The sequence below is a fragment of the Ovis canadensis genome, chromosome 18 (assembly GCF_042477335.2).
Source record: "Ovis canadensis isolate MfBH-ARS-UI-01 breed Bighorn chromosome 18, ARS-UI_OviCan_v2, whole genome shotgun sequence".
Lineage (NCBI taxonomy): Eukaryota > Metazoa > Chordata > Mammalia > Artiodactyla > Bovidae > Ovis > Ovis canadensis.
Window position 1 is genome coordinate 69,842,914 of NC_091262.1, and position 27,585 is coordinate 69,870,498.

Here is a 27,585-nt window from a genome sequence, read left to right on the forward strand (position 1 = left end):
TAATGTACCATCATTTTTTCCCAAGATATGAAATTTCAGAATCTCTTTGGAATACTAATTTCACGTTTCTAGGTTTAACAAAACTGTTGAAATTTTAAATTCCATTCTGTTTCCCTGAATTCTCAAGACAATTGCTGATGTAAATTTTAATATAAAATATTTAGTCACAAAATAGTATTGCTTTTTGTATGCACATAGTTGTAAGATTACTTTGCTTTTGTCAATAAAAACTATACCATCTTTCATAAAACTCTAAACAAATTAAGAAATGTAGAACAAAAATTACACATGGTAAAACAGGTACCAGCACAACGTTAGGTTATATTACATCAAAAAAAATTTTAATGGTCCCAAATATATATACTCAACAACTAAGCATACACTCAGAGAAGAAAAAAAATCAAAAACAAAATGAAACAAAAAAATTATGACACAAATGACCACATCTAGAATTCCACTCAATCTTTAATCAAGTAGGGACAAATCCCCACTTTAAAAAAAATCTGCAGTTTGAAGGGCAAAGGGAACAGATAAAAAAGAGGAAACTTTATATTCGCCCCTCCCCCAAAGAAGTTTTCCAAACCTGTTGTAACTTGACTAAAATGTTCAGAATGTATGATTTTAAAGGCAGGTCTCTTTATACAAAGAAACTGCTGGCATTCTTAACTGGTGAAGAATTACGGCAGAAAAGCCTATTCTTCTGAGTCTCAAACATGGTCCGAGAAAGCATATTCTGATTGTAGCAACTGACCAGTCAAACCAGAGTTCCACTTACAAAACCCCCTGCCCTGTTGGCTTTTTGTTTCCATTTCCTTCCCTGAGAAAAGGGCAATGTGTGGTCCAAGCTGGAGAGCTCAAAGGCGTAAGTCTTTCCCCTAAATGTGTAATATCCCCTCCTCCTGCTCCACTGAATTGGCACTTGATGAGCAGAAGTCAAGTGTGCGAGCTGATCGGTGTGTCAGTCATTCACAAGAAACCACTGCTTTGTTGGAGATGTTGTAGTGGGGAGGGGTAGAGAACCAGTTTTCTCGACAGGTGCTGATCACAGGCAGTCGCCACTATTATGACTCAAACTTTGCTTTCTTTGACAATGGCAGAGTGTCTTCCTTGTCGTCATCCTCATCATCATCTTCATCATCGTCAGGATAATCTACCAGACCCACGAGGCCTCCCTGTTCAGAAATAAGGATTATTTCAGGAAAAGACTTCATTTTTTAATACTCGTGTTTTAAGTCTGAGCAAAGGACACCCCCCCACCCCAATATACAAACTGGTTATTTCTGGGAGGTGAGACTGTATGGAGCTGAAATTTATTACATATTTCCCAAGTTTTCCATGATAAATTTTTAGCAGTTGATGGAACTTCCCTGGTGGCTCAGATGGTAAAGAAATCTGCCTGCAATACAGGAGACCTAGGCGGGATCCCTAGGTTGGAAAGATCCCCTGGAGAGGGGAATGGCAACCCACTCCAGAGTTCTTGCCTGGAGAATCCCATGGACAGCGGAACCTGGCAGGCTATATAGTCCATGGGTTACAAAGAGTCAGACATGACTGATAAACTTAACACTTTCACATGATCCTTGGAAATCACTCGGGAGATAACTACTAAGTACTGACTTTAAAATTCAAAATTTAAGTTTTAAGACTTAATGCATTAAAATTTTTTAACACAGTCTCAACAGTATCAAAATTAAAACCACAGAAAATAAACAGACCACTAGAAATAAGGGCAGACAGGCTCTCAGAGGCTAGGAAAGTGATTCTGCCCTGTTCCTTCCTCATTTCATCCAGGCCCTGCTCCTTCACCAGAAACCACCATGGCTCACATCAGACCTGATGTAGATCAATGAATTCCAAATGCCACTGTGTTAACTTAGTCCAGGGAAACATAAGGTGGCCAAAAAAATTGTTTTTTATTCAGAGATTATGTTTGTCCCATATGTTAGTGGCAAAATTTTGATCCTTCCTAAATGAAATGTGATAGTAGACAGTTAATTCTTTTTTATAAACCTTGCGTCCAGATATTTAAATTATCTTCTCCGCACGAAGTCTTTACCTGGGTATTAATTGGGAAAACTGAAAATAAACTTTAAAATTTCTGTAAATGTTTTGATATATGCAAGTATGAGCCTAAGGTTCTAAAATGCAAACAGCCAAAATAAGCATATATTCAAACTTCTATATGGGTTGTAAAAACTTTCAGAAATCCCTCAGCTGCTGGTGGGAGAATTATTCTCTATCACAAATGTTAAAATCAGTTCCAAAAGACAGTAACTGAAAGGAGTCCTAGTCATGACAACTAGTGTTGAGAGAGCTGGAACATACCTTGGTAGTAATAGCTGCCGTCTGAGATGTACTTTTAGGGATGGATCCAGGAGAGCCTGGAGACCCTGGGGATCCAGGTGATCCTGGAGAACCAGGCAGATTTGTTGCAGGTGACTGGCTGGAGAGGGTAGTCTTTGTTCCACTAGAGAGGGAAAGCTTGAAACTTGGGCTCTGCCGACCAGAAAGATTCGTTTTCAGAAGCACCTCCTTTTCCTCACTTTCTTTTACTAAAAATGAGAATATTGTCAATAGTTGTCACCCGTACTCATCTTTTAAAATACCTCCAAGTGAGGTGGCACTAAAACACAGTAATTAACTAGCTTACTCCTTCGCAAGAGCAACACTGAAGTTCAGTTTATGAACAAAGCTTAGAAACAAAGCTTAGCAAAATACTAAGCATCCTTATCCAGGAAAGGAAGGAGAAACCTTCATTGTTCTACCCTTCCTGAAATATCTTATGTAAGTCAGATGAAGGAAATTTAGTCTATACCTTCACAACAGAGCTATTTAATCCACAGTCTATAAAAGCTAGAGTCTTTTAAAATCTGCTGTGACACAAAGTAGATACTAATCACTGTCAAGAAAAAAAGGATAAACCTAGAGTGAGAAAGCCTTCATTTTTCTCCGCCCATCTTTTCAACATACATTTCTTCCTCTCCATGAATTTACTTATTGGATCCATAATGTCGTCATCGTTCTTAGTTTTGTCAGATGGAGACACTACAGCTTCTCCGTCCTCCATGTCATCCTCATCTGTGTTGAACCACATCTCCTCTTCATCTTCTAGAGTTCTAGCATCTCTTCGATATCGATGATTCCTCAAAATGGAACGCATACTGTGAGTAAAGAGGAGAAAACAGAATGAACAGACTCATAAATGACTTTTTTAGTCTTCAGATATTGTCCCAAATTACAGTCTTAATGGATTAATGGAATATTATAGATTCACAGACATACAGGCTGTGGGAAAAAAACAAAAAACAAAAAAGAACAGATTTTACCCAGCACAGAACAAAACACTACACTCTACCATATCTAGTGTTAATTAGTGGAATCAAAACCCCTATTATCAAAATTGTACTGTTACAGATCAGTTATTACACTAAGTCTTAATTTATGGATTTAAAAATATATCACAAGTATGTGAATTCAGGTAGTTTGGAAAAAGATACACAACTTCATCAAAATAACTTGTAACATTAAAGAAAAACTAATAATCTGATTTCACTTTGGACACAAAAAATAGCCTTACTGTCATATCAGTGTTTTGCTTTTTCTCTTTTGCACTAACTGGATATATATGCCCGAGATGGGTCTATAGGTCATATTGCTATCCACCTAACATTACCAGGAAAACATTTACATTGATCATTAGAGAAAAATACAACTTCCATTTATTTCCCCCTCCCTTGCCAAGCTAAATAATAAACAAAAAAGAGCTGCCACCATAAACCTGAATAGGTTCAAATATGTGGTAATCTACCTGTCAAGTTTGGGATTATCTTGCCTTTCTCTTTGTTGTTCAAATCTCAGTTTCAATCCTTTAAATGTTTGTACATAATCTACATCTTCCAGTGCTTTCCAGTAATTTTCAACTACATGAGCAGTTAATGATTTTATATCTTCCTAAAAAAAGAATTATAATACAAAATGATAGGGAAAATGTTATTTTAGCAAAATATGAGGCTTAACTGCAGTGAACTCATAAACTCTCCCAGAATAGTAATTTCATAAAATTGTTATCCAATCTTAGGGACAAATGAAAATGGGCATAACATACTAGCTACTTCCATATCCCCCAACTTTTGGTGCACCTCAGAATTATCCATGGCTCTTTCCAAAGTAAATGCCCAGGTTCCACTCTAGATGATTCTCATTCAGTTAAGTCTGGGCTGAGCAAATATATTTTAAAATCACACTACATAACAGTGCTAGAGATGGATGGCGGTGATGACTGCAGAACAATGGGAATGCACTTAACGCCACTGAACTGCACCCTTTAAAAATGGTTAAAAGGGCCAATTCTGTTATGTATATTTTACCATAATGTTTTAAAAAAGCATGCCACAGATAATTGAGACACACACCAGTGTCTGAGAACTGCAAACATACTATATCATAAAAGAATCAAGTTTTTACTCTTAAGAAACATGGAGGAACGTCGAGAAAAAGCCAGAAAACCTCAAAGTTAAAAACAAAATAAAAACACATCCAAATACTATGTCAACTATAATTTCACTTTCTTAAAATGACCAATATGACATTATTATATCGGTTTTCAAACTATTCTATAAAGGATTCACAGCTGCTGAGAGATTATTTCATTTTTTTCTTAGTCAGAATTGAATCTCTCATAAGCTTTTGGTAACACTGGTTTCCTTTCAGAAATTCTCTCCAAATATAATCTCAAAAAAGCCAAAATACCAATAATGCTTATTAGATTTTCTCAAACAAAATAAAAATTCTAACTAAAAAGCATAGAACCTACCACTCTAATAAATTCAAACATTTCTATTATAGCAGAGTTCATCAGATTGTAGCGGGATCCATTGTTGAGAAATGCTTTGACTACTGGTTCAAATAAAAAACTTTTCATTATGTAGCGGTTGTAAAACTCATCTTTTAATCCAATGATCTTTCTCTTAAAACGAAGAGCACCTGAAACACAGAGGTATTGTTGTTCAAATCACATACCGTATTTTAGAATTACCAAAAAAACCCCAAACTATTTAATAAACATAGTTCTTCGTGCAGTAATAAGTTACTGCTTCCAGAAGTATGAACCTAAAAGATTACAAAAGGGTTATCAGAAAAATGTATTCTAAAAGTAGTGTATGTCATCATAGAACGCAAGTCTTAGCCAGAAAAATTCTGGAATTAAGTTACTAATTACAACAAGATGTATTTTATATCTGAAGAAATAAGACTGGGCTAATAAATGAATCAACCTATCATACTACTGCAGATGAGAAAATTCCAAATGTAACCTTTTGTATATACCTTCAGAACAACAGAAGAACTATTAGGGCAATCCACTCTATAATTTGATCTTATTTTTGGACACTCTTATTATTTTGTATCAGGGTTAATGGGTTTACATTGGTTTGTATTTCGATGTGTTTGCAGAAATGCCATAAACCCACAGAAATCTGCAGGACCCCAAATTTGCCTTCCCATAGATTAGGAATCAATTTAGAGGATGCTTTTAAAATGTGGTCCTCTATGCTTGCTGCAGCGAGTATGCTTTTTTTCCCTAGTTTTCCTTTTTACAATTAATTAGGCTTTAACTTACAGATTAAAAGGTATATTTACATCTTGAAGTATGGGGAGTTACTTAAGTCACCATTCATCAAGATCCAAATATACTCAGACAGCTAGACTTCAACAAAGCCCTCTTCACCTAAACGTAATTATCAGTAAGTTAATGCCCCAGTTATTGTAAACAGTTCAAAAAAGCATACTCACTTCATGCAGTCACATCGTCTTCGGTTGGCAAGATTAAATATTGTGTTTGTATTTTGGTTTCTTTGGAGATCATGGAAGTGGCTCGTTAAATTGCCAATTTGTTATTAATCAAGTCCTTCATGAGCAGGTAGCCAGGCAACCATGCTGACACGGTTTCTGGGTAGGAAGGCAGAGGAGTAAAGCAGCTCAATTTTTCTTTAGTTGGCAGAAAAGAGGTCCACAAGTGAATGCCCAATTAGGTACAGTTGAGTATAAACTGCCTTAACAGTCCAGCTTATTTAAGAGTGTCTCTTACTAAAGAGACACACTGGGCAGGGAGTTCAAAATAGTTTAAAAGTATTTTTAAACTACTGAATATTTTCAAATACAAAAGCATGGTGAAATAAAACATTTTAAACAATAAGCGTCATCTTTCTTTGTGATAATAAGTCAAAGCCTAACAATGAGTTTTGAGAGCCTTTTTTTTTTTCTTTAAATGTTGCCTGACAGAGGAACTTAGGCAGTTCCATTTGTCAGAATAAAAATCAGAACTCATGCTAATAGGCCAAATTTTAAGCTTTTAGTAAATAAGGCAAGTGCTATTTTAAAAATTGTTACTCCAACTTTGCAGGCTTTTTGGAGACTTGTGTCCTACCATAACACACACTAGCCAAACCCCGTGGTCTGCAAGCATTTCCTGGGTAAGTGAAAAGAACTCCATTTCTAGAATTCACTAAGATAAGAGTATGCAGATGGCGCCACTGCCATCTCCTCAACAGCAGTTTTGTTCAGAAACTGCTAAGGTGGATAGAATGTGATTCTAATGGGCTTTTTTGTTTTGCTCCTCATTGCCCTTATGTATTTATATTAAGAATTGTGTTATTTCCACCCATACCTCTCCCCAAAAAGAAAACTTGTATGAAAAATATCCAGACATTATTCTTGTTCTTGCATAAAAACTTACTTTTAAAAATTTACCAGTGAGTTCTATGAAGTCAAGCTGCTCAAAGGAGAGTAGAGAAAGCTTTGGGGATGAGTCAAATTAGCACAACTGTAGGATTTTCAGTGTAAAAGTGGCACTCTGCTTCCACTCACATCTCTAACCTTCATTAGCATGCCAGTGATCTCTTAACGCTGTTAACCATCTCTGAAATAATAAATCTTACCTTATACAACATGAGATCTTATATGTAAGTTTGAAACTTTTTGCCTCACATGTAACTAATGATACTGACTAAATCATCTACCACGAAATTTTTCTTTACTTCATTCTTCATATAGATTTTCATATTAAGAGTAAGGTTTAATCAATGATAGCCTAACTTAGTTTGGAAAATATTAATAAAACAAAACTTAGATTTTTGCGAGCATGCTTAGTTTCCTATAATACAAACTCATTTTCTCTTCATAGTTCTCATCAAACTGTGAGACATTTTCTTTGCAGTACTCTAAGCAAATAGCAAGACGAAAGAAAAGGCCTCTCCTTCTCTGCCACTCCTCCACTAGGCTCACGTGTCCCACCTATACCAAACCACTAACACACCACACTTAACATTTGTTCATCGGAATTATGTATTCAGCCAGGAATGTCACCCTCTCTCATGATCAAGACACAACTTACTTTACTCATTTTTGCAAGATTTCCCTCATCTGCCTCATTCAGGTAGAATAAGTCATTTTCACTATACATCCAAAGACCCCCTGATAGAATACTGCTGTTGCTTTGGTTTTAACTCCTCCTAATGAACTCTGAGCCACTTGACAGCTGAGTCTAGGTCTTAATCATCTTTATCCTAATATCAGGTATGTACCATACTCCCTCAAATCTAAGATGCCATTGATTACAAAAAACCTTTTCTACTATTAAGAAAACAAAACAAACTACCAATCGTAACATGTCATTAAGACTCAACTTGATATGAGTATCAATACATATCTTAGAATCAATAAAATGTGGTAATAGGTGTTAAATTTACTGAAACAAAACTAATCAATTTATTCAGTTTTTCCATTCTGTCCCATCTATTCAAACTCCCTTTCCCACACTCAAATAAGACCTTCCAGACGTGAAAGAAAAATTCAAAGAGGCGTTTGTTACTAACTCCCTCTCAACTTGCTTTGGGACTCTCCCTCTTCCTGTGGTAGGTCTGTAAGGAAACTGGGCCTGAGTTTGAAAGCCCTTCTTTATGCGCACCACGTGTGTTCTCAGTGCACACTGCAGAATGCACACCAGACAATTCAGCTCTAACAACTGTCACCCCGATAGACTTCCTTCTAAGAAAAATTCATTAAGCTTTCTATTTTTAATACTGTTTTAAAGATAAAATGTTGACATGGTAAGTTAACATTAGGAATATCCTTATAACATGTTTTTAAATTTAAGGATATTTTCAAAATTTATAATTCAGAAACATGTTTCACTTCAGTAAACTAGGGTCTTATGAATACAGTGAAAGTCAATTTTTGAAAAACGTGTAACTAAAACAGCCTTGTTAGAAGAACTTGTTGCTCTAAGAGTTGACAAACCTTTCTCATAAAGGTCTACAGAATACATATTCTAGGCTTTGTGGGCACAAATGGTCTCTGTAGCTTTTTTTTTATTATTTCAACAATGCTTTAAAAACATAAAACTATTTTTCAGCTTCAAGTTGTGCAAAAACAGACCACGGACTGGATTTGGCCACAGCTGTGGTTTGTTACCCCTGCTCTAAAATATCTGAGGTAACACAATGGGGGAAAACATTTGTGGAATTAATGAATGGACCATCTGTAGACATTTGTGCTAGGCAGTCTGTAACTTAGGAAAAAAATGCATTTTGGAAACTTAGTACTATTAGCTATGTTTTCCAAATTATGAATATATTCTTCATGACAGTGTGAGACTCTAGTCTCACAAGAGTGTCTAATTTGTGACTATCATGCCATATATACTAAGTAAAAACTAAATAAGGTAATAAAATGACTTAAGGTGTCATTTTAATAATGTAATACTTTAAAATATATCTTTATTGTATACTGAGAAAGAAGAATTAGGAAAATCACTGCTCAAAATGTGGCAAAAGTACACTGTCAGTATAGTTTAGTATTAGAACCTAGGTTTCCTGAAGTCAGTGATCTTTTCTTCTCAGGCAGCAAGACTGAAAGATAACACAATAATACAGAGACAATAAGTAATCCAGCAGAAGCAACACTTACACAATGCCAAGAAAGCATGCTTCGAGGCCATAAGAACCAGCACTCTCCGGAGGATGTCCTTGTTAATAATGTAGTTCTTTATGTGGTAGGTATGGTGCTCCACACAAAATGTTAACAATTCCAATACCAATGCCAACAACTGGGCAGTCTGAAAATCATCTGAACAAAACACAATTATACTTAATGGCTTATATTCATTTTCCCCCCAAATTTCAATCAAATAAAATCCTTTCTATTAACCCAAATAAGTTCAAATTAAGGAAAAGGAAACTAACATTTACTGAATGCCTACCATGTGCTAAGAACTGTGCTTCCCATTTTTCACATCTAATTTAAACAACTCTGAAGAATTAAGTGTCATAAGACCCAGGTGTGGAATGTTAAGGCAACTGAGACACAAATTTATTAGATCTGCTTTATTCCAAAGCGTGAGAATGCTCTACCATGTCTTACCATGTCCCTCAGCAGATGCAGGTATCACAGGAGGTCCTACCAGACATCACCCAGCTTTAATGAACTGCTCTCTCTGCTTCTCTGTGTTCTTGATTTGTGCCTCCTTTTACTCCATATTACTGAGTTCACACTGCATTATAATCTAATCACTGGTTTATCTTCCTCACCAGGCAGCAAGCCTCCGAAAGTATTTCACACATTTTTTAAAAATTTCCTTCATTTAACCCGTAAAGATTAGCACAGTGCCTTTCCCACAGAGGGCTAACAATAAATGTTTGATGAACTAAACATGTAGGTTTGCAAGGAAGCCTCAAGATTTACCTACTATATATTGTTTTCCTAAGACTTACTTCCAGAGTCATAAAAAAGGGTAAATTAACATGTTTTTAAGTGGTATTATGAATTATCAATACAACATATTTAACTTATATGACAAAATTACTTATTGTCAAAGCTTCAATAAGGAATTTCTCAATGCAGACCCTAAAACTACTGTTATTTTCTAAATCTCACACACAGACACACACAAGCTAAAGGAATAAAATGCAGAAATAAATAATCCTAACTTGGAATAATCCTCAATGCCAAAAAAAAGTTTAATACTGAGGACAAGCTTTGCTCTAGCTACACATGTGAAGTACAAATAACTTAAAATCAATCCTCTAATAATTACTTCCATTTGTTTCATATATGTAAATACATACTAAACACAAATATTGCTTTAACAAAAAAACTGTTTTAAAACTGAGAGCAACAAATTATCTCTGGTATTTCCTTTCAGAGTTCTACCACCTCTGATTATAACACTTAAAAAAAAGAAATTTAGCTTGACATTACCTCTTTTGAAAATGTGTTAGTAGACCTCCTGGTGGCTCAGATGGTAAACAATCTGCCTGCAATGCAGCAGACCTGGGTTTGTTCCCTGGGTTGGGAAGATCCCCTGGAGAGGGGAATGGCTACCCCACTCCAGTATTCTTGCCTGGAGAATTCCATGAACAGAGGAACCTGGCAGACTACATACAGTCCACGGGGTCGCAAAGAGTTGGAAACGAATGAGCGACTAATACACATTAACACCAACTTTTTGGGTTTCAGAATTCAAAACAAAGAACTTAACTACCGACCTATATTATCTTACCTTTGCTAGGTTTGTCTTCAGTTGTATTTGCCAGTAAGGGAGCAGTAAGGACATGCATACAGTGCTTGTAGAAGAAACCCAGAAATTCAGTCTTTTCTGTTTTCTAAGGAATCAAAAACACTTTCATGAACTTTAACTGCACTGGTTCCTACCAGCAATAAAAATTATACTAGCATAAAAAGGAGAAAAATGCCCGTGGCTTACATTGGCAGTAGCCAACATGTTTTCAGGATCAACTAATGTTCGAAGCAGGCCCATAAGCTGGACTGCTCCTCCAAGTTCAGGGTCTGTATCACAAATCATATGTTCTATGATGAGGTTGATGAGCAAAATATCCTGTTGAGAAAAATGCACATAATAAGGATCACTGATTATAGGAGAGAATGGAAAGAGCACATACTATGACACATGCTACTGTATCACGCCTGGATCTTGTTAACTGCAAACCAAACACTCGACTAGCAGAATAGGATAGTGAGCAGGTTCCCTAAGTATGGTATAGGCACATTACACAAACAGTACCAAAATGAAAAAAAGTTCCTTTTTCTATTATCTTTTAAATCCCCTTAATTAAAAGAATGTTTAGCTAGAATTTGTAATATTGTTCTTTCACTGCTATAGATTCCTTCTATTTATGGCAAATAGTAACTGTATCTATTCTCCATTTACACAAATGATGTAAAGTTTCCATTTAAAACAAATTTAAGGAAAAAATAGCTGATACCTATATGTCTAAAACTGGAGGAAATAAGATTGTGTTATTTAGAGGGCACACAGGAGAACAAATACAGATGTTCCAAATGACGTAGAAAATTGACTGTTAGTTTTCCTGATCCTCTACTGTGATTGGTTTTCGTGGCTCAGGGAGTAAATAAAAACTGAGGGATTCAGTGAGGAAATCTCTGCTCATGCCTATATATGCAGTAGCAGGACAGACAAGGAGAAAATGCAGACAGTCTATGAAAATGATGATCAAGACTGGGAATCAAGAAGATTACAGCACATGAATAAAGCACATTGATGTGTGTTCAACCAGTGGCTTACAGGGCTAACAACAATAGTCCTTAAAAAAAAACCTATATGTTTATCTAGGTTTTCAAGATAGGACTATTTTATAAAAGCAAAATATAATATTCAACAGTTCAATCTGGCACTTCCTGCACCTACCCTGACATTATAATTTTCTTTTAAAATTATTAAATATACAAGTTTCTAGGCATTCCACTTCATTCTGACATCACAACACATTAAGATCTTTTTAAATAGTAGAAAGTATTTTCTATTTTGTAAAAATACAATAGGGTATAATTCTGCATACATATTTCTTCTAAGAGGTATCTTTTTTACCTCATCCCTTAAGAAGGAATTCAGGGCAGGATATTATTTTTAAGTAACAAAGTACTTTCCAGATTTTATAGGGGAAGGAGGAAATAAAAACTCAGGATCATTGGTTTAATTATCTGAAAACAGAGCGCACACACTTAGTGCTTCCAGATACGCCATGTACCACAGACTCTGGAAGCACCTTTCACATCACCAGGATACATTCTCACTGACTCTGAAACTGACGGGTGTTACAGGGGATGGAGGTGGGATGTGTGTGCATTCCTCCCCATTCTTGTTGATTTTGAGACTCTCTCCCTAACAAAGCCAATGTTTTCCTATTCATAGTTCAACAAAGAGAAGAACAATTTATTGACTAAATGATTTAGACAACACAATACAGCAGGTTAATTTCAGAATTAAGAAACTTCATCTCATTATTAGAGAAATGCAAATCAAAACCACAATGAGGTACCACTTCACACCAGTCAGAATGGCTGCGATCCAAAAATCTGCAAGCAATAAATGCTGGAGAGGGTGTGGAGAAAAGGGAACCCTCCTACACTGTTGGTGGGAATGCAAACTAGTACAGCCACTATGGAGAACAGTGTGGAGATTCCTTAAAAAACAGCAAATAGAACTACCTTATGACCCAGCAATCCCACTTCTGGGCATACACACCGAGGAAACCAGAATTGAAAGAGACACATGTACCCCAATGTTCATCGCAGCACTGTTTATAATAGCCAGGACATGGAAACAACCTAGATGTCCATCAGCAGATGAATGGATAAGAAAGCTGTGGTACATATACACAATGGAGTATTACTCAGCCATTAAAAAGAATTCATTTGAATCAGTTCTGATGAGATGGATGAAACTGGAGCCGATTATACAGAGTGAAGTAAGCCAGAAAGAAAAACACCAATACAGTATACTAACACATATATATGGAATTTAGGAAGATGGCAATGACGACCCTGTATGCAAGACAGGGAAAGAGACACAGATGTGTATAACGGACTTTTGGACTCAGAGGGAGAGGGAGAGGGTGGGATGATTTGGGAGAATGACATTCTAACATGTATACTATCATGTGAATTGAATCGCCAGTCTATGTCTGACGCAGGATGCAGCATGCTTGGGGCTGGTGCATGGGGATGACCCAGAAAGATGTTATGGGGAGGGAGGTGGGAGGGGGGTTCATGTTTGGGAAAGCATGTAAGAATTAAAGATTTTAAAATTTAAAAAATAAAAAACTAAAAAAAAAAAAAAAAAAGAAACTTCATCTCGAAAACTTTTAAAGAAATTTAAGTTGGGCATTATCAAATAACTGCTGTAAGACAATTTATAGACTAAGACAGGAGTCAATTTAGGAGAAGAACAAGTCATGATATTATGGCTATACTTTTCTCAAACATTAATTATTTAAATCTTTAAGATGAATAATAAATATAGTTATAGCTCCCCATGTATACTTACTGTTAGTGCAAATAATATTTACCTTGTTGGTTATTTTTTGCTCTGTTAACTTCTTACTTACATCATCATTCTGTTGTGCCTCCTGCATGACAAACTCTCGTACCATGGATGGATTATATTCAACCAAGTATGAGAATATATCAGTAGCAGCACTTCGCACCTGTGTATCATCCATGCCCTGCAGATAAAAAAACCCACTTATTTCTCCTATACTAATAAAAAGATGGAACTTGCACCTATATAAATCCAAAATCTAACAATAATAATAAAGGGAGGTCAAGGAAATTCTGCCATATGTAAAGTTCTTGTTCTGTGGATAGTTATACTTTCTATTCCTATTTCTTTTTCTACTTTAACATTTCAATGAATAGGCTGCAAAGTTAACAAATTATTAAAAATATGGAAAATTCCCGTGAGTGTCCTTTTAGTACTGTGTTACAGGCCATCTAATACTAGGACTTTATAGCTTTTTAACTTTATGTAATACACAACTTATATTAAATATTGGCTATAATCAAATAGCTGCATGTTACATAAAAAATACAGTATTTTGTGGATTAAAAATAGAATGGTAATTAAGTATAAGGAGAAATAAACTTACAAGGATGACTTCTAAAGCTGGTAATATACCCATGTTTGACAAAGTCTTGAAAAAAGCATCTCTGTTTTGAGGTTGTAGCGTTTGGGAGAATGCACAAAATTCTTTTAAAAAGTTAACCTGAAATTAAGGAAAAGGGTGAGCAATCATAAAGGTGTGCGGTCCAGCTTCACGCCCTCCGCAATGTCAAATCTCTTATCAAATCTCTTACCAACTCCTGTCTTTTCTCCTCATCTGTTGCTTCATCTGTTAGTTGTGCAAATAAATCTGTCAGAAATTTTTCATCTTCCTGTGAAATCAAAGGATAAATTTAATCATGCCAATAGTAAGAATATACTTTTAAGATACTATTATAGAAGATATAAATTGTAATAACTAGAAAAGGGGAGATGGTATTGACAATGCTGTTTTTTAAAAGAAAAGTAAAAAAACTATTAAAGGATAAACTGGGCATTTATAAGGATATCCTTAGTATTTCGGCAAGGCTCTATTTCCTAAAGGCCACATTATATTTTTCTAAGGGCCACATTATAAATATTTTATGCTTTGCATTCTCTACCACAGCTACTCAATTGTTACCATAGGAAGCGGCCATAGGCACTGTCAGTGAATGAGTATGGCTGTGTTTAGATAGAACTTTATTTACAAAAACAAACATGGTTTATACACGCATTGTTTTCATAGGGTTTCATAACCTTACTTAACCTTAGAAGTTAAGGTTCTATAACCTCTCAAATGAAGATAAACTTCCTTCACATTTTAAAAACAGAAATGATTCAATTACTTAAAAAGCTAAATTCAGAACTTTTAAAGAAACATTAAAGATTTCCACATATACAATAATTTAACACATAATCAAATTATTCTGAAAATCAGTCAAATGATACTCTTATAGGATACTAATCTGAGCATGTAAAAGTTAAAAAGTACAGAACTTGGAAATAACATATGTTGTCTTATTTTTACCTCTTTATAATTGAGACACGATTAAGAAATTTACCCAAAGCTCAATCACAGTTAGCAGGGAGGTGGGTAGAGCCTTCCTGACTGCCTGTTCAATTTTTTCTGCCACTATTTTTAGTTAAAATTTTGTTTTAATTCCATACTACCACATCAAGTAGAAGTAAATTCAATAATACACGCCCTACAGTTAGGCCTATGAGTTATCTCCCATTAGTTTATAAACCCCATATTCACTACTGTAAGTGCTCAACATTTGTGATACTAAATTAGTTATTCCCACCTTTACTTCTACAATACATATGCCATATCTCAAATGGCATCCAATATCAAGATCCAACTCAGATATAATATATCCCAAATAAAAATCTAATGATTAAAAAACAATCTCTGCACTGCTGCAAAGTATAGAGAATTAAGCAAGCTCCACAGTATCACACAGAATATAACCAGTCAATGGTAAGGCTTATGACCATGTAAAAGATGGGTAAGAACCTGCTTTAATTACTCCTTGTCAAAAAATTTGTAAAACTCTTCACAGCAGCACTTTGGAAATAAATGCTCAGCAACAAGAGAACAGAAGGACTACAGCGCTCGCAGCCGGCATTTTACAGAGCACACTGTAAGGAAGCAAAGCTTAACTTCAAATTATTCGTACTTAGTGAGTAAAACCGGCATTTTACCGGTCTGAAGCCCAAGAAAAACAAGTGACAGATCCCTGTGAAACAAAACAAACGAGAACCATGTGGAGCTAAATAGAAGGACCAACAGCACTCAGGACTATCCAAGGAAACCAGGAATCAAAACTACACCAGAACAAAGGATCTGTTAGATAGCTGGCAGGAACTAGTTCCTTAGCAAAGAACAAATGAACATTAGTACCAGAACCCTCCTCCTTCCATTATCAATCACAATATACTATGTAGAGGAATACGGTTGTAGTTACCAAATTGTATTGCCTGTATCATTTTCTTAAATGAATGAAAAATAGGTCAAATTAGTCAACATGAACTGGACTTATCACTAGCTTCAGAAAAGCAGTTTTGGTAAAATTGACCTTTCTATTTGAATTCATGGGTGTGTGTGTGTACGTTGTATTATATATATATATATATATATATATATATATATATATATATATATATATATATATATATATATATATATATATGTAAATATGTATATATACATAGTGACAAAACCGGATCACTGAAAATATAGTTTTCTAAAAAGGAATAGACAAAAATTATATTTACAGTTTTATTCATAACATATGCTACCAAGCAGCTCTTGCTGACATTTATTTGCTTCATTTTTTAATATAACAAACCCAGGTTCCAAATAATTATTTTATTTATAGATCTGGGGTAAGGTCTTTTAGCTTTCAAATCACATCACATATATGTTACTGTTAAAATATTCTGGGTAGGAACAAAGCACACAGGAGGTATGCAATGCACAAATCTTGGCACTATGAAGACATATTTCAGTTGGACTAGACTAATTCATGCACCATGGGATAATTTACTGAGAGATTCTCTGACTTTGGGGCTGCTACAAATGCAGATTACCAGCCAGCTCAGAGATCTGGATTGTGTGTTTTGTGCAGAATCCAGGATGCATCCTAGGTAATTCTGATGCAAGCACCCTAACACACCACACCCGAGAGACTGGGCATACTATAAAAAGAAAATCTGAAGTTTATGTTTAATAGGCGATTAACAGATATATAAAATAATACTCAAGAGTCTTGTATCATGTTCAATGCTTTACAAGCATGCATCTTATTTAATCTTCAGATGACCTTACAGGGTAGATACTAATATCACCAACCTTAAGATTAGGAAGCTGAAGCTTTTAAGAGATTAAGAAAGTTGCCCAAGTCACACAGCTATTAAGTAACAGGCAGAGGTGAAACTCAAATACAAGTCTAACCTCCCCACACTCTCATCCATTACAAAAGCATGTGTTTTGGAAGGGAGAGACACAGCTGTAACTTGCCAACCTCTGCTATATATTCTCTTGACCCTAAAGCTAGACCTTTAGTAAATAATTACCCCAGAGTTCTCCAAATTTTATAGAATTTGTATTCTATATTTAATGACATATTTTTTGGCTTCTATTTTTTCTTTCTTGTTCCAATCTATTCTGTTTTATGCCTAATTGATAGTTTAATATCCCTAAAATTCTACATTCAATTGTTTCATTCAGATCCTTTCTCTATAATTTCTTTGAGCTAGATTTTTTAAAAAACCACCTTTATCATCCCTAATCCAAACACAACCTTCTGTGTTCTGCAGTATTATATATTATAATCTCTTGCAATATCACCAAAGTAAATACCTTTAGACAAAAAATAAAATTCAACTCATGTGCCTAAAGGAACAGAAAATTTTTGCTGAAGGCAATGGGCATTTTTTTAAGCAGAAAAAAAAAAAAAGAATGATCTAACTCACCTGTAACATACCAACAATTTCTACCTTATTGAAAAAAATAAAGGAGTGAAGTGTTGACAACATATTTTCTTCGAAGACTGAAGGGGTAGGTAGAACCATATCTTGTATATACTGAACTCTGTATGTCTGATGAATTTTTTGTTTCAACTCAGGATCTGATATGGGAATCACTTCTTTAAACTTGGCTGTTTTTGTTAGAAATTCCCTATGTTTTCGTGGTTGTGATAAAGCAGGATCATATTCTAAGCATCCAATGACGTCCATGATACATTCCTCAGAGAACATAACTTCAAAAAGAGCAGTTCGATTCAAGAGGAAGATGCCTTTGATAATTTCATACAAGTGGTGCAGTCCTTCAATATTTTCCAAATCCTCACACACATGAAAAAGCTCTAAGAGCTTTTTAATATAACCCTCATTTTCCAGTGCTAGTGCAAGTTTTTCACGACGCAGGGGAGAAGGTAAGGATGACGCCACAAGTTCTGCAATTTCCTCGAGACGACTTAATTCGCAAGACGGCAATTCTAAACCTGGTGACGACATGTCATCGAAACGCTCCTCTTCAGACTCATCCACAAGGTCCTGAGTGATGTCCACTGACGGGTCCTTTCCTTGAACCTGTTAAACAATATTTGTAACAGCTGAAGAAGTATAATCAAAGCAAATCTAAATGATATTCCTAGATATAAGAAACGTATAAGAAAACTATAATGATTTCCAAGATTAGAACTTTCTTCAAACTTGACACAAATGCCTGCTTTTCTAAGCACATTATTCTATAAATAATACACTTTTAATTTTAAAGAAGTTCAAAGTTCAGAAATGTAATGAGCTTCCTCATAAATACAAGGTTTATCAGCAATGGAAACATTCTAACACCTGCTGAAGTATCGGTGACTGTGACTTAAGAGTGCCCTGCAGACCCATAATAAAGAGGCCTGATGGTAAAACACCCATTCATCAACAGACCAGGGCAAACCCCAGAAACATTCCTAGCATTATGCTATGGTACATCCATTAAACTCTTCAAAGTTTAAGTAAAATTCAAACAAATGCTGTGACCATAGAAAATGTGTATCATTGTAAGCAATAAGAAAAATATTTAATATCAGTTAATTTAGAAACCAAGGGAAAAGAGCATGTACAAACTGGCTTTGGACCAAAGTGGGTCACTGATTTGGTGTAAATGCTGGTTGGCAGCCCAAAAATATGATTAAGAAAAACTGAGCTGGAAACAAGTGCACCCACATAAAAATAAAACCACACAAAAAGTAACTGCAACCTATATGTAGTAGAGCTATGCCCTAAGAATACCTGCTTAAAGTTAAGTAACCAAACCATGAAATTTTTCTTTCTACACATCCAGACCTTTACCTTTCATGATCCCCTAGAAGCTCTAAAGTTTGTCATAAATCCCAACCTTATGTCAGTGTAGGGGACTCTAATTATAAAAAGTTAACTTACAAGTCTTCACAATTAAATATAATTTAAAGTAAAAGAAACTTTTTACAAAAGGTCAGAGATATATTTTGGAATGAAATGAGTTTTGCTCTCTTGGCCCTATAATCTGACACTGGCATTAAACCAGCTCAAAAGGCCGAACTGAAAGGCAAAGGGATGGAAAAAATAGGCCTCATATGAAATGACCAACAAACTTAAACTGCTTAGAATGGTTAAGAGATGTTGATGGATATCAGAAGGGAAGAAGACCTGAACTAAGTCTTGAAATATGCTGCAAGGTGACACCATCTTGACCTTAATCCACTGGGCAGAAACACTAAAAGGAGGCCAGGCACATTCACAGCTTGTACCTGGCATGGTCTCAAGTTGGCTCTGGATTTTTGAAATTACATAAGATCTCACCACAGCTTTAGACTCCTAATATTCAAGCTATGGCTTTACCTATAGAAACATGGTAGGCATCTGATTACAAAATCAAATGAAAAGTGATGAGAGCCTGTAACTGTACTGAAAATGGTATCTTCTTGAGTGAACTCGCAAATATGAAGACTGAACAGGTAATCCAAAAAGGCCTGTGTTTAGGAATCTGATCTGCTTAGGGAAACAAGGTGAAACTCTTGAAATGACATGCTGAACATGAACCGTGTAACTATATCAGAAAAGAACAACAAAGTAGGCACGATTCCCAGGAATGTTAATATAGAGAAAAGTATACAAGTACTACTAGCGTCCCAAGAGAAAATGAAGAATTTATGGTGTTACAGACTAAGGAAAAGTACAATAAAGGTCTGAGAATTTTAAAGACGGCCCAGGCCTGACAGTAACAGACTGAATCCAGGTCTGAGTTAAATACTAGCCTAATGAAAGACTGTGTGCAGGGTGGGGCTGTTCATCTCAGGAAAGTGAGGAGGAAACAAGATTTGTGTGAATAACAGATACTTTCAGCACCACCCTGAGCTCATTAATTTCATCTCTTTCTACGGGAGAACTCCAAATGACAAAATCTAGAGGAATATGCCGTAGAAATAACTGTATGGGGCAGAAAGCAAAGAAAACATGAAGAAGGCATAAATACATCTATGTTAGTTTTTCACCTGTTAAGAGAAGGAAAGGGACAACTGAACAGGTTAATTTATGAAACACAACTGAGCAGAACAGTATAGCGGAAATAAACTCTGCAAGATAAGGAAAACCTGTGTCTCAAGAACACAGGCTTCTACAGTCTATTAAGGCAGTGGCTCTCAAATGTCATGGTTCTCCAGAGTCACCTGAAGCAGGCACTGACAGACAACTGCCAAGCCTGTTAATAAAAATGTACTGGGAAGAGAACCATGTCCATTTGTCATCTATGACTACTTTCTTAGTACAACAGCAGAACTGAGGAGCTAAACAGTAGCTAAACAGCACAGTCCACAAAGCCTAAAATATTTACTACCTTGCCCTTTAAACAGAGAAAATCTGACCCAGGCGGCTTATTAAAACTGCTACCTACCTAAAACAGAATTACTGGTACCTATTCATAGAGTTCTTACTTCAGCAGATCTGGGATGGAGGTCTCATAATTTGCATTTCTATCAGATCCCAGGTCATGCTCATTCTGCTGGTTTAAGGATCACACCTTGAGAACCAATGAATTAAAGAATCTGCGGAAAGTTATTTCTTCTCCAGATAAAATAAACATGAGGATAGAGAAAGTGTCCTTAGAATATAATGTTCTATGAGTCTTTAAGAAGAGAAAACAGCCTGAGCCACTAAAGTGCATTATCAATGACCATTCACAAAAGATTGTGGAGATGTTACCACTAGACTGAGGTACTAGAACCACTAAGGAATTCTGGAATCAGCCGAGAACAAAAATGATGAAACTGAAGAGAGAGTCAAGAGTCACAAGAAACTACTGAACAAAGAGTAAGATGATCAGACTTCCGTTTTAAAAAAGACACTCTAGCTGTGTAGATCTGGGATGAATGCAATAAACCAAGCAAGAAATGATGGGAGCTTAGTAAACCAACAGCAGTGAAAATGAAGATAAATGAATGCACTGAAGACTTAAGAGTTTAAGGACTGAATGGACAGAGAGGATGAAGGAAGGATAAACATGTTTCTGACTTCAGCAACTGAATGGCATTTACTGAGACGAGAGAGAGAGGAGAATGAACACATCTCAGTGAGTTTATGCTCAGTTTTAGACTACTGAATTTGAGATGCTAGTAGCACTCATGGAGGACAGCTCTGAAAGGCAGGTGAATATAAAACTCTGGAGTTCAGCAAAGGTCTGGACTGGGTACACTGGTGTCAATAAATTGTGCTTTTCTATACATCAAGTTTTTCATGGACAGCACTAATCTATATGCAATGTGTCTCTATGCATTTTAAAATATAAGGCATTAGCTTAAAGCACAGCAAAAAACAAAGTGCTTAAAGTGAAAGCATGTTGATTTTGTACTTTTAAATTACCTGACATATCTTCTCCCAAATTTCATCACATCCAGCTTTTTCTTGAAAGCTGAGGGCCAAGTCATAATTTTCTGCTTCAGACCACACAATCAAAGTGTCCTTAAGAGAAAAAAAGAAGTCTGAATGATTAACATATATTACCACAAACTACTTTAAAGTAAAAGGCAAATGAACAAAACAATAGGGAAATGAGAACAGTACTCATTTTTACTTTTTGCAACATTGGTATCAGTCATTTTCAATGTTCTTTTACACTTCACTTTATCCAATCTATAAAATGAAAACAATGTTCTCCTTACAGAAAAGTTGAACCCATATGTGAAAGGCACAACTGAGCACACAATCCAAATGTATCAAAAGATATAAACTAAAATTACATCAGTTTGCTTGCACATTCAGTCACATTTTATGCTCTAGTCAAAACGCCCAAAGAGAAAGTCTGAGTATTTTAATAACAAGGCTATGTTAGGATGGGATTAATAAAATAAACATAGCTCCTCCTCCTGTCAGTATCCAGTGTTCTTTACCTGGGGCACTTGAGGCCCGAACATCCTTGAAATGATCAGTTAAATTTGTAATATGTGAGCATTTATGTGGACAGAGGCTTTTTTTTTTTAACTTTTACCAACATTCAAGAAGCAAGATGCTCCTGCTGCTGCTGCTAAGTCACTTCAGTTGTGTCCGACTCTGTGCAACCCCACAGACGGCAGGCCACCAGGCTCCCCCATCCCCGGGATTCTCCAGGCAAGAACACTGGAGTGGGCTGCCATTTCCTTCTCCAATGCATGAAAATGAAGAGTGAAAGTGAAATTGCTCAGTTGTGTCTGACCCTAGCACCCCTTTATTTTTCATACTGACTTTTTTATGACAGCAAGTTTAATGAACAGTTTTTACTAAAGATGTCATCTCAGCAGGACTACAGTCACAATGCCAAGCCCACTCTGCATCTGCTGCAGTACAGGATGCATTCTACAGTACGCATGGTATAATACTTATGCGGTTTAAGGTATCTTTTCAAGCTTGCGTTAGTCGCTTAGTTGTGTCTGACTCTGCAATCCTACAGACTGTAGCCCGCCAGGCTCCTGTGTCCATGGAATTTTCCAAGCATGAATGCTGGAGTGGGTTGCCATTCCCTTCTCCAGGGAATCTTCCCAACCCAGGGATCGAACCTGGGTCTCCTACATTGCAGGTGGATTCTTTACTATATGAGCCAACAGGGAAGCCCTTTCAAACTTACTGACTATATAAAGAAAAATAATTCAAAGTGATTAATAAGTAACTGAAAAAAGCCAGGCCAAGGTGAGCTGAGCATCTGGTTGGAATGATTAAGATACCCGTATTGAAGAGGAAACCCAACTGTATTTTAAGGTATCTTAGAGGATCTATTATTTCTTATACTTTTTACTACCCTGGCAAGGGCACTTTATTGTACACAAACGGATCCCATGTTCAAAAATCTGTCTGCTAAACTTCATATAAATTCTATTCAATCATTTAACTATCAATCATGAGGCCAATAATCTCTTACTAAATTAAAGTGATGCCAGCCAGAAGTAGATAAATGAGCCTCTAACTGGGTTGTGCAGCATCACTACAGGATAAATCCACAAGTCTTACTCAGAATTTTTAAAAAAAGATCTCAAAGAGCCCTTTTTATTCTACCTTCAAGAACTTCTAGAGATCCCAGGCAAGCAGTCTGTTCCACAGTGACTGAGTAGCTATTCAAACTCAAAATAATTTACATTAACAGTGTAAGATCAACATGGAAGAAATTACTCAGTTGGGTGGCCTCCCTGAACCTCAGTTTGTCTTTAAATAAATGAGATAATACATACTGTTTTGAAAATTGGTAGTAACATAAGATTCACTGGAAGAAGTCTAAAACCACTACCATATTAGTAATGAGTTTAATACAACTAGAAGCAACTGTTCTGCTACAGTGTATATTATGAATCACCTGGAGGTGTAATCAGGGCACAGCTAGAAATATGCCCTTAATGATCCATTTAACAAATTTTTAAGTTTGAAAATTTTTAGGAACTGCTCGTCTGGTTTCCTTGAAGAGCCTAATTTTCACCAAATCATCTTGCTTATCATCCAACAACCTATAGGTTAAAACATATAGATTTGTTCATTCATCCTCAAAACAGATTCAGTCTTTTCTTTTTCTAAGGATGTGCTTTTACTCTTCAGCTGACTGAAACCTCAAAATGTGAATTTAAGTATCGAACATCAAAATCAAATACTCTAGCCTCCAGCCATTCCCATAGAACTTGAAAGTTTTCTTAAGAACAACAAATACAATAGTGTTAATAGACCATTAAACCATCAAGAAAATATTTCATATTGTACCAATGCTTGTTGGACAAATAAAACACCATTAAATAAATTTAGGAATAAATATCAAATTTCCTGTGTATTATCTGTGTGACCTCAAGCAAGCCACAACCTTTAGGCATCATCTAATGTGTAAAGTAAAACTAACTTCCCTCTAATAGTATTTAATGGTCAATGAAAAGCACTTTATATAATTCATTTATAAATATATATATATAAATGTGTTGGTAATATTTTTAAAGTTATTTTATATCTGTACCTTCAGAGCAATGAGAAGACTGATAATAATTTCAGTGGCTTTGTAGAGAACTCAGTATTATCTATCTGTATATTCTGAATACATACCAATTTTGGTGGTAATGCTTGTAGGCATTGAGAGATTTACTTTCAGATATCTCTTGCATCAGAAGGGTACAAGACAGTTTACTCAAACTGAAAGTTCTTAAAAAACTGTTACATCATTAGAAGGTCCTGCTCAGGCTATGTAAGAAATCAGATTCATATTTATACCAAGTCGCTGTATAGAGATACGAATATTCCTCCTGCACTACTAGCATTCACAACAGCAAAGAAAGGAGCTGATTATTCTACCAGTGGTCACTTTTTAAATTCTCTTTAGGAGAGAAAACTGAGTTATTTTAGATGTAACTTGTGAGAAATAAGGCTCAAATATCTGGAACTGTATTTTGGAATTAGATAGGCAAAACATGTAAACTGCTCCAATTTTTCATGGTAAGGAATCAGATGGTAAATTTTCATTTAATCATCAAACTGAGAGGATAATATTCAAGATAAAGCACAACATCTTCAAAATTTTACCTGTTGTTTCTGGTATGCAGTATTTGGATTTATTTTGGATTCTAAAAGTAGAGAACCTAGGAAAGAGGGGAAAAAAACACATTCCATTATGTAACTGCAGAGCAGCAACACTGTATTATTCCCTTACATACACACACATTTCCTTTTTGAAGGTCTGATGCGCATACAACTTCGTACAGGAAATATTACTTAAAAAAAATACGAATTTAAATGTAACAGCCTATAACCCAAGAAATGCTCACTTCAGCATGTTTACTTTTAACAAGACAGACACAATCAACTAAAGAATGAGTACTGGATGCTAACAGGGATCTAACAAACTCCTGAGCAGCAAAGGTAGTGAAACAGCACAATGTGAAGCCAGATGATCTGGGATTAAACCTCTGATATACACCAATATTGAGAGAAATGCAAATAAAACATGCAAATTAGCATTATAAATAAAATCTGGCTAAAATAAGAATTTACTGATAAAAGTCTGAAAACATCAGGGATGATTCATTGACCAAGTACATCCCCAAATTGTGATTCACCTTCAGAAAATCTTATATTTTTGTTTAATACAGGAATTACCAAACTTCTCCATCTTCAAACTATCAATTTACTTCTCAGAGCAAGCGAATTTGCACATATCTGTTTTTCCCCTGGCAGTATCACAGTATCATAAGACTCAGGGTATTAGACCAAGTGTTCAGTTATATAAATATATACACACACACACACAAGTTCCCTTCCATCATGATTTAATCATAGGGTGAATATAATTCCCTCCGCTATACCGTAGGACCTTGCTGTTCACTCATTTTATATGTAATAGCATCTGCTAACCCCCAACTCCTAGCCCATCCCTCCTCTCCCTCCCCTCTCTTGGCAACCACAAGTCTGTTCTATTAATCTGCTTCATAGAAAAGTTCATTTGTATCATATTTCAGATTCCACATATAAGTGATATCATATGGTGTTTGTCTTTCTGTTGGAGTTGCCTTCATTTACTATGATAATCTCTTCAATCCATGTTGCTGCAAACGGCATCATTTCACCTTTTTTTGAAAATGGCTGAGTAGTATTTCCATTGTATATACGACCACATCTTTATCCATTTACCCTTCTACGAACAAGTTGTTTCCATGTCTTGGCTATTGTAGATAGTGCTGCAATGAACACTAGGGTGCATATCCTTTCCAATTATAGTTTTCTCCAGTTACATGCCCAGGAGTGGGATTGCAGATCATATGGCAACTCCATTTTTATCTTTTTTTGGGAAGAACCTCCATATTGTCTTCAGTAGCCGCTGCACCAATTTGCATGCCCACCAACCGTGGAGGGGGTTCCCTTTTCTCCACACCCTCCCCAGCATTTACTGTTTGTAGATTTTTGATGATGGCCATCCTGCTTGGTGTAAGGTGGTGTATCTTACCGGTGTGTGTTTGCATCTCTCTAATTAGCAATGTGAGCATCTTTTCTCGTGCCTGTTGGCCATCTGTACGTCTTCACAAAGAAAATTTAAGACTAGATTTATACCTCTCCGCCTGGAGAGGTATAAATTGTGCTTAAGCTGGAATCAACCAAATCCAGTTTAAGGACAAGTTCTGGCCCAAAATACTTAAGAAGCATTTTCTCTGCAGCTGTCTCTCATCCAAGGCTTTCATCTCCTATTACATTTAACAATTGTTTTATCCATTCTAAATAGTGGCCAGACACTTGAGAAACAGGTGTGCTAACATTTCCAAATTGAACTACCTTTGCTTTAAATTCATTTACTAGTTTTGATACTGTCCTGTGTTAGCAATTTACTGACCCTTCACTGCCATGTACTCATAATGGTGCTAAATGGTACTGAATATATACAGTAAAATATCAGCATTTGCCAAGTTGTGGTGACTTAATTTGCAAACACCCAATTTAAAAATGCGCAATGGTTCTGAAGAGATACTTCTCCAAAGAAGATGGCAGTAACAAGAAAAGATGCTCAACATCATTATTCCTTAGATAAATGCAAATCAAAACCAAGAAAAGAACCGTTTCACATCACTTAGGAAGCCTACAATCAAAGACAGATAATGACAAAAGCTGGCAACCGTGTGGAGAAATTGGAACCTCAAACATTTTTCTTGTGGGTATATAAAAAGGCATCTACTGAAGTTTGGCAGTTCCTCAAAATGTTAAGAGTTACCAGCAATTCCACTCCTAGCTATATACAGGAGAAATGAAAACACGCCCACACAAGTACGTGTACATACATTCATAGGAGCATTATTCATAATAGCAAAAAACTGGAAACAACCCGACGGTCCAAATACTGATGACTGGGTAAAGTGAAATACTATTCAGCTATACAAAGGTATCAGGTTCTGACCCACGCTATAACAGATGAACCTTGAAAACATAAATGAAAGAAGCCAGTCACAAAGGACCACATATTTTAGGGCTGTGTTTATATGAATTGTCCAGAATAAGCAAATTTAGTGGATCTGCAGATTAGTGGCTGCTTAGGACTGGGTGGAAGGGGGAACAAATGGGTGCTAATGAGTACATGATTTCTTTTAGAGGAGAAAATGTTCTCTCACTGTGGTGATAGTTGCATAACCCTGTGACTATACCAGAACATACTGAATTATACATCTAAAATGAGTCAATTAGCTGGCATGTGAATTGTGTTACCAAAAACCCCCCTAAAGTGTAAATATTCATACGATGGAATACCATATAGCATTGTTAATGAACCAAATATATGTAAATGCAATAATGTATATGAATCTTACAAACATGAATGAAAGAAGCCCCAGACAAATGTATATCCCATAAGTCCATTTACATAAAGTTTAAAAAGTGCCAAATATTAATCTATGGTGTTAGAAGTTAGGTTTGTTGCGGGGAGGCGGGAGAGACGGTGACTGGAGAGACATGAATCAGGCTTCCAGAGTGCTGGTTATGAAGTTTGTTTTTTTTTTTTAACAGAAGGGGTAAAACAACACATGGCATGGGGGCTGCACTTCAAGTTGTGATTTCAAGAAACACATACCTGATTTGGCAGCTGCTAAAATAAAGCATCCAGCATTGGTAAAACCATTATTTTTTAAGAACCAGTTTCCATCCCCAGCCTCTTTTCATTTGTTTCAAAACTCAGTAATGTTACA

The 27,585-nt window shown here is 35.9% G+C and overlaps 1 protein-coding gene and 1 long non-coding RNA gene across 3 annotated transcripts in view; one reads left to right on the top strand and one right to left on the bottom strand.

Annotated features, from left to right (window-relative positions):
• Positions 1-447: 447 nt before the first annotated feature.
• The window catches only part of PPP4R3A (protein phosphatase 4 regulatory subunit 3A), a 35,457-nt gene continuing 8,319 nt past the window's right edge, over positions 448-27,585 (bottom strand). Inside the window, exons 2-15 of one of the 2 annotated variants that reach the window (XM_069559332.1) lie at positions 24,449-24,504; positions 21,293-21,391; positions 17,375-17,992; positions 14,170-14,247; positions 13,962-14,078; positions 13,422-13,538; positions 10,760-10,891; positions 10,556-10,658; positions 8,965-9,123; positions 4,814-4,983; positions 3,809-3,951; positions 2,971-3,161; positions 2,326-2,552; positions 448-1,172 (exon numbers count right to left, since the gene is read on the bottom strand). In XM_069559332.1, coding sequence (XP_069415433.1) covers positions 1,062-1,172; positions 2,326-2,552; positions 2,971-3,161; positions 3,809-3,951; positions 4,814-4,983; positions 8,965-9,123; positions 10,556-10,658; positions 10,760-10,891; positions 13,422-13,538; positions 13,962-14,078; positions 14,170-14,247; positions 17,375-17,992; positions 21,293-21,391; positions 24,449-24,504 — 2,321 coding nt within the window. In that variant the 3' untranslated portion in view covers positions 448-1,061. Of the gene's footprint in view, positions 1,173-2,325; positions 2,553-2,970; positions 3,162-3,808; positions 3,952-4,813; positions 4,984-8,964; positions 9,124-10,555; positions 10,659-10,759; positions 10,892-13,382; positions 13,539-13,961; positions 14,079-14,169; positions 14,248-17,374; positions 17,993-21,292; positions 21,392-24,448; positions 24,505-27,585 lie in introns of both variants that reach the window. The other variant, XM_069559331.2, reaches the window with a different exon arrangement.
• LOC138423447 (uncharacterized) lies at positions 1,166-13,161 on the top strand. Its single transcript, XR_011250264.2, has 2 exons — positions 1,166-8,490; positions 8,898-13,161. It is a non-coding gene; the product is annotated as an uncharacterized lncRNA (long non-coding RNA).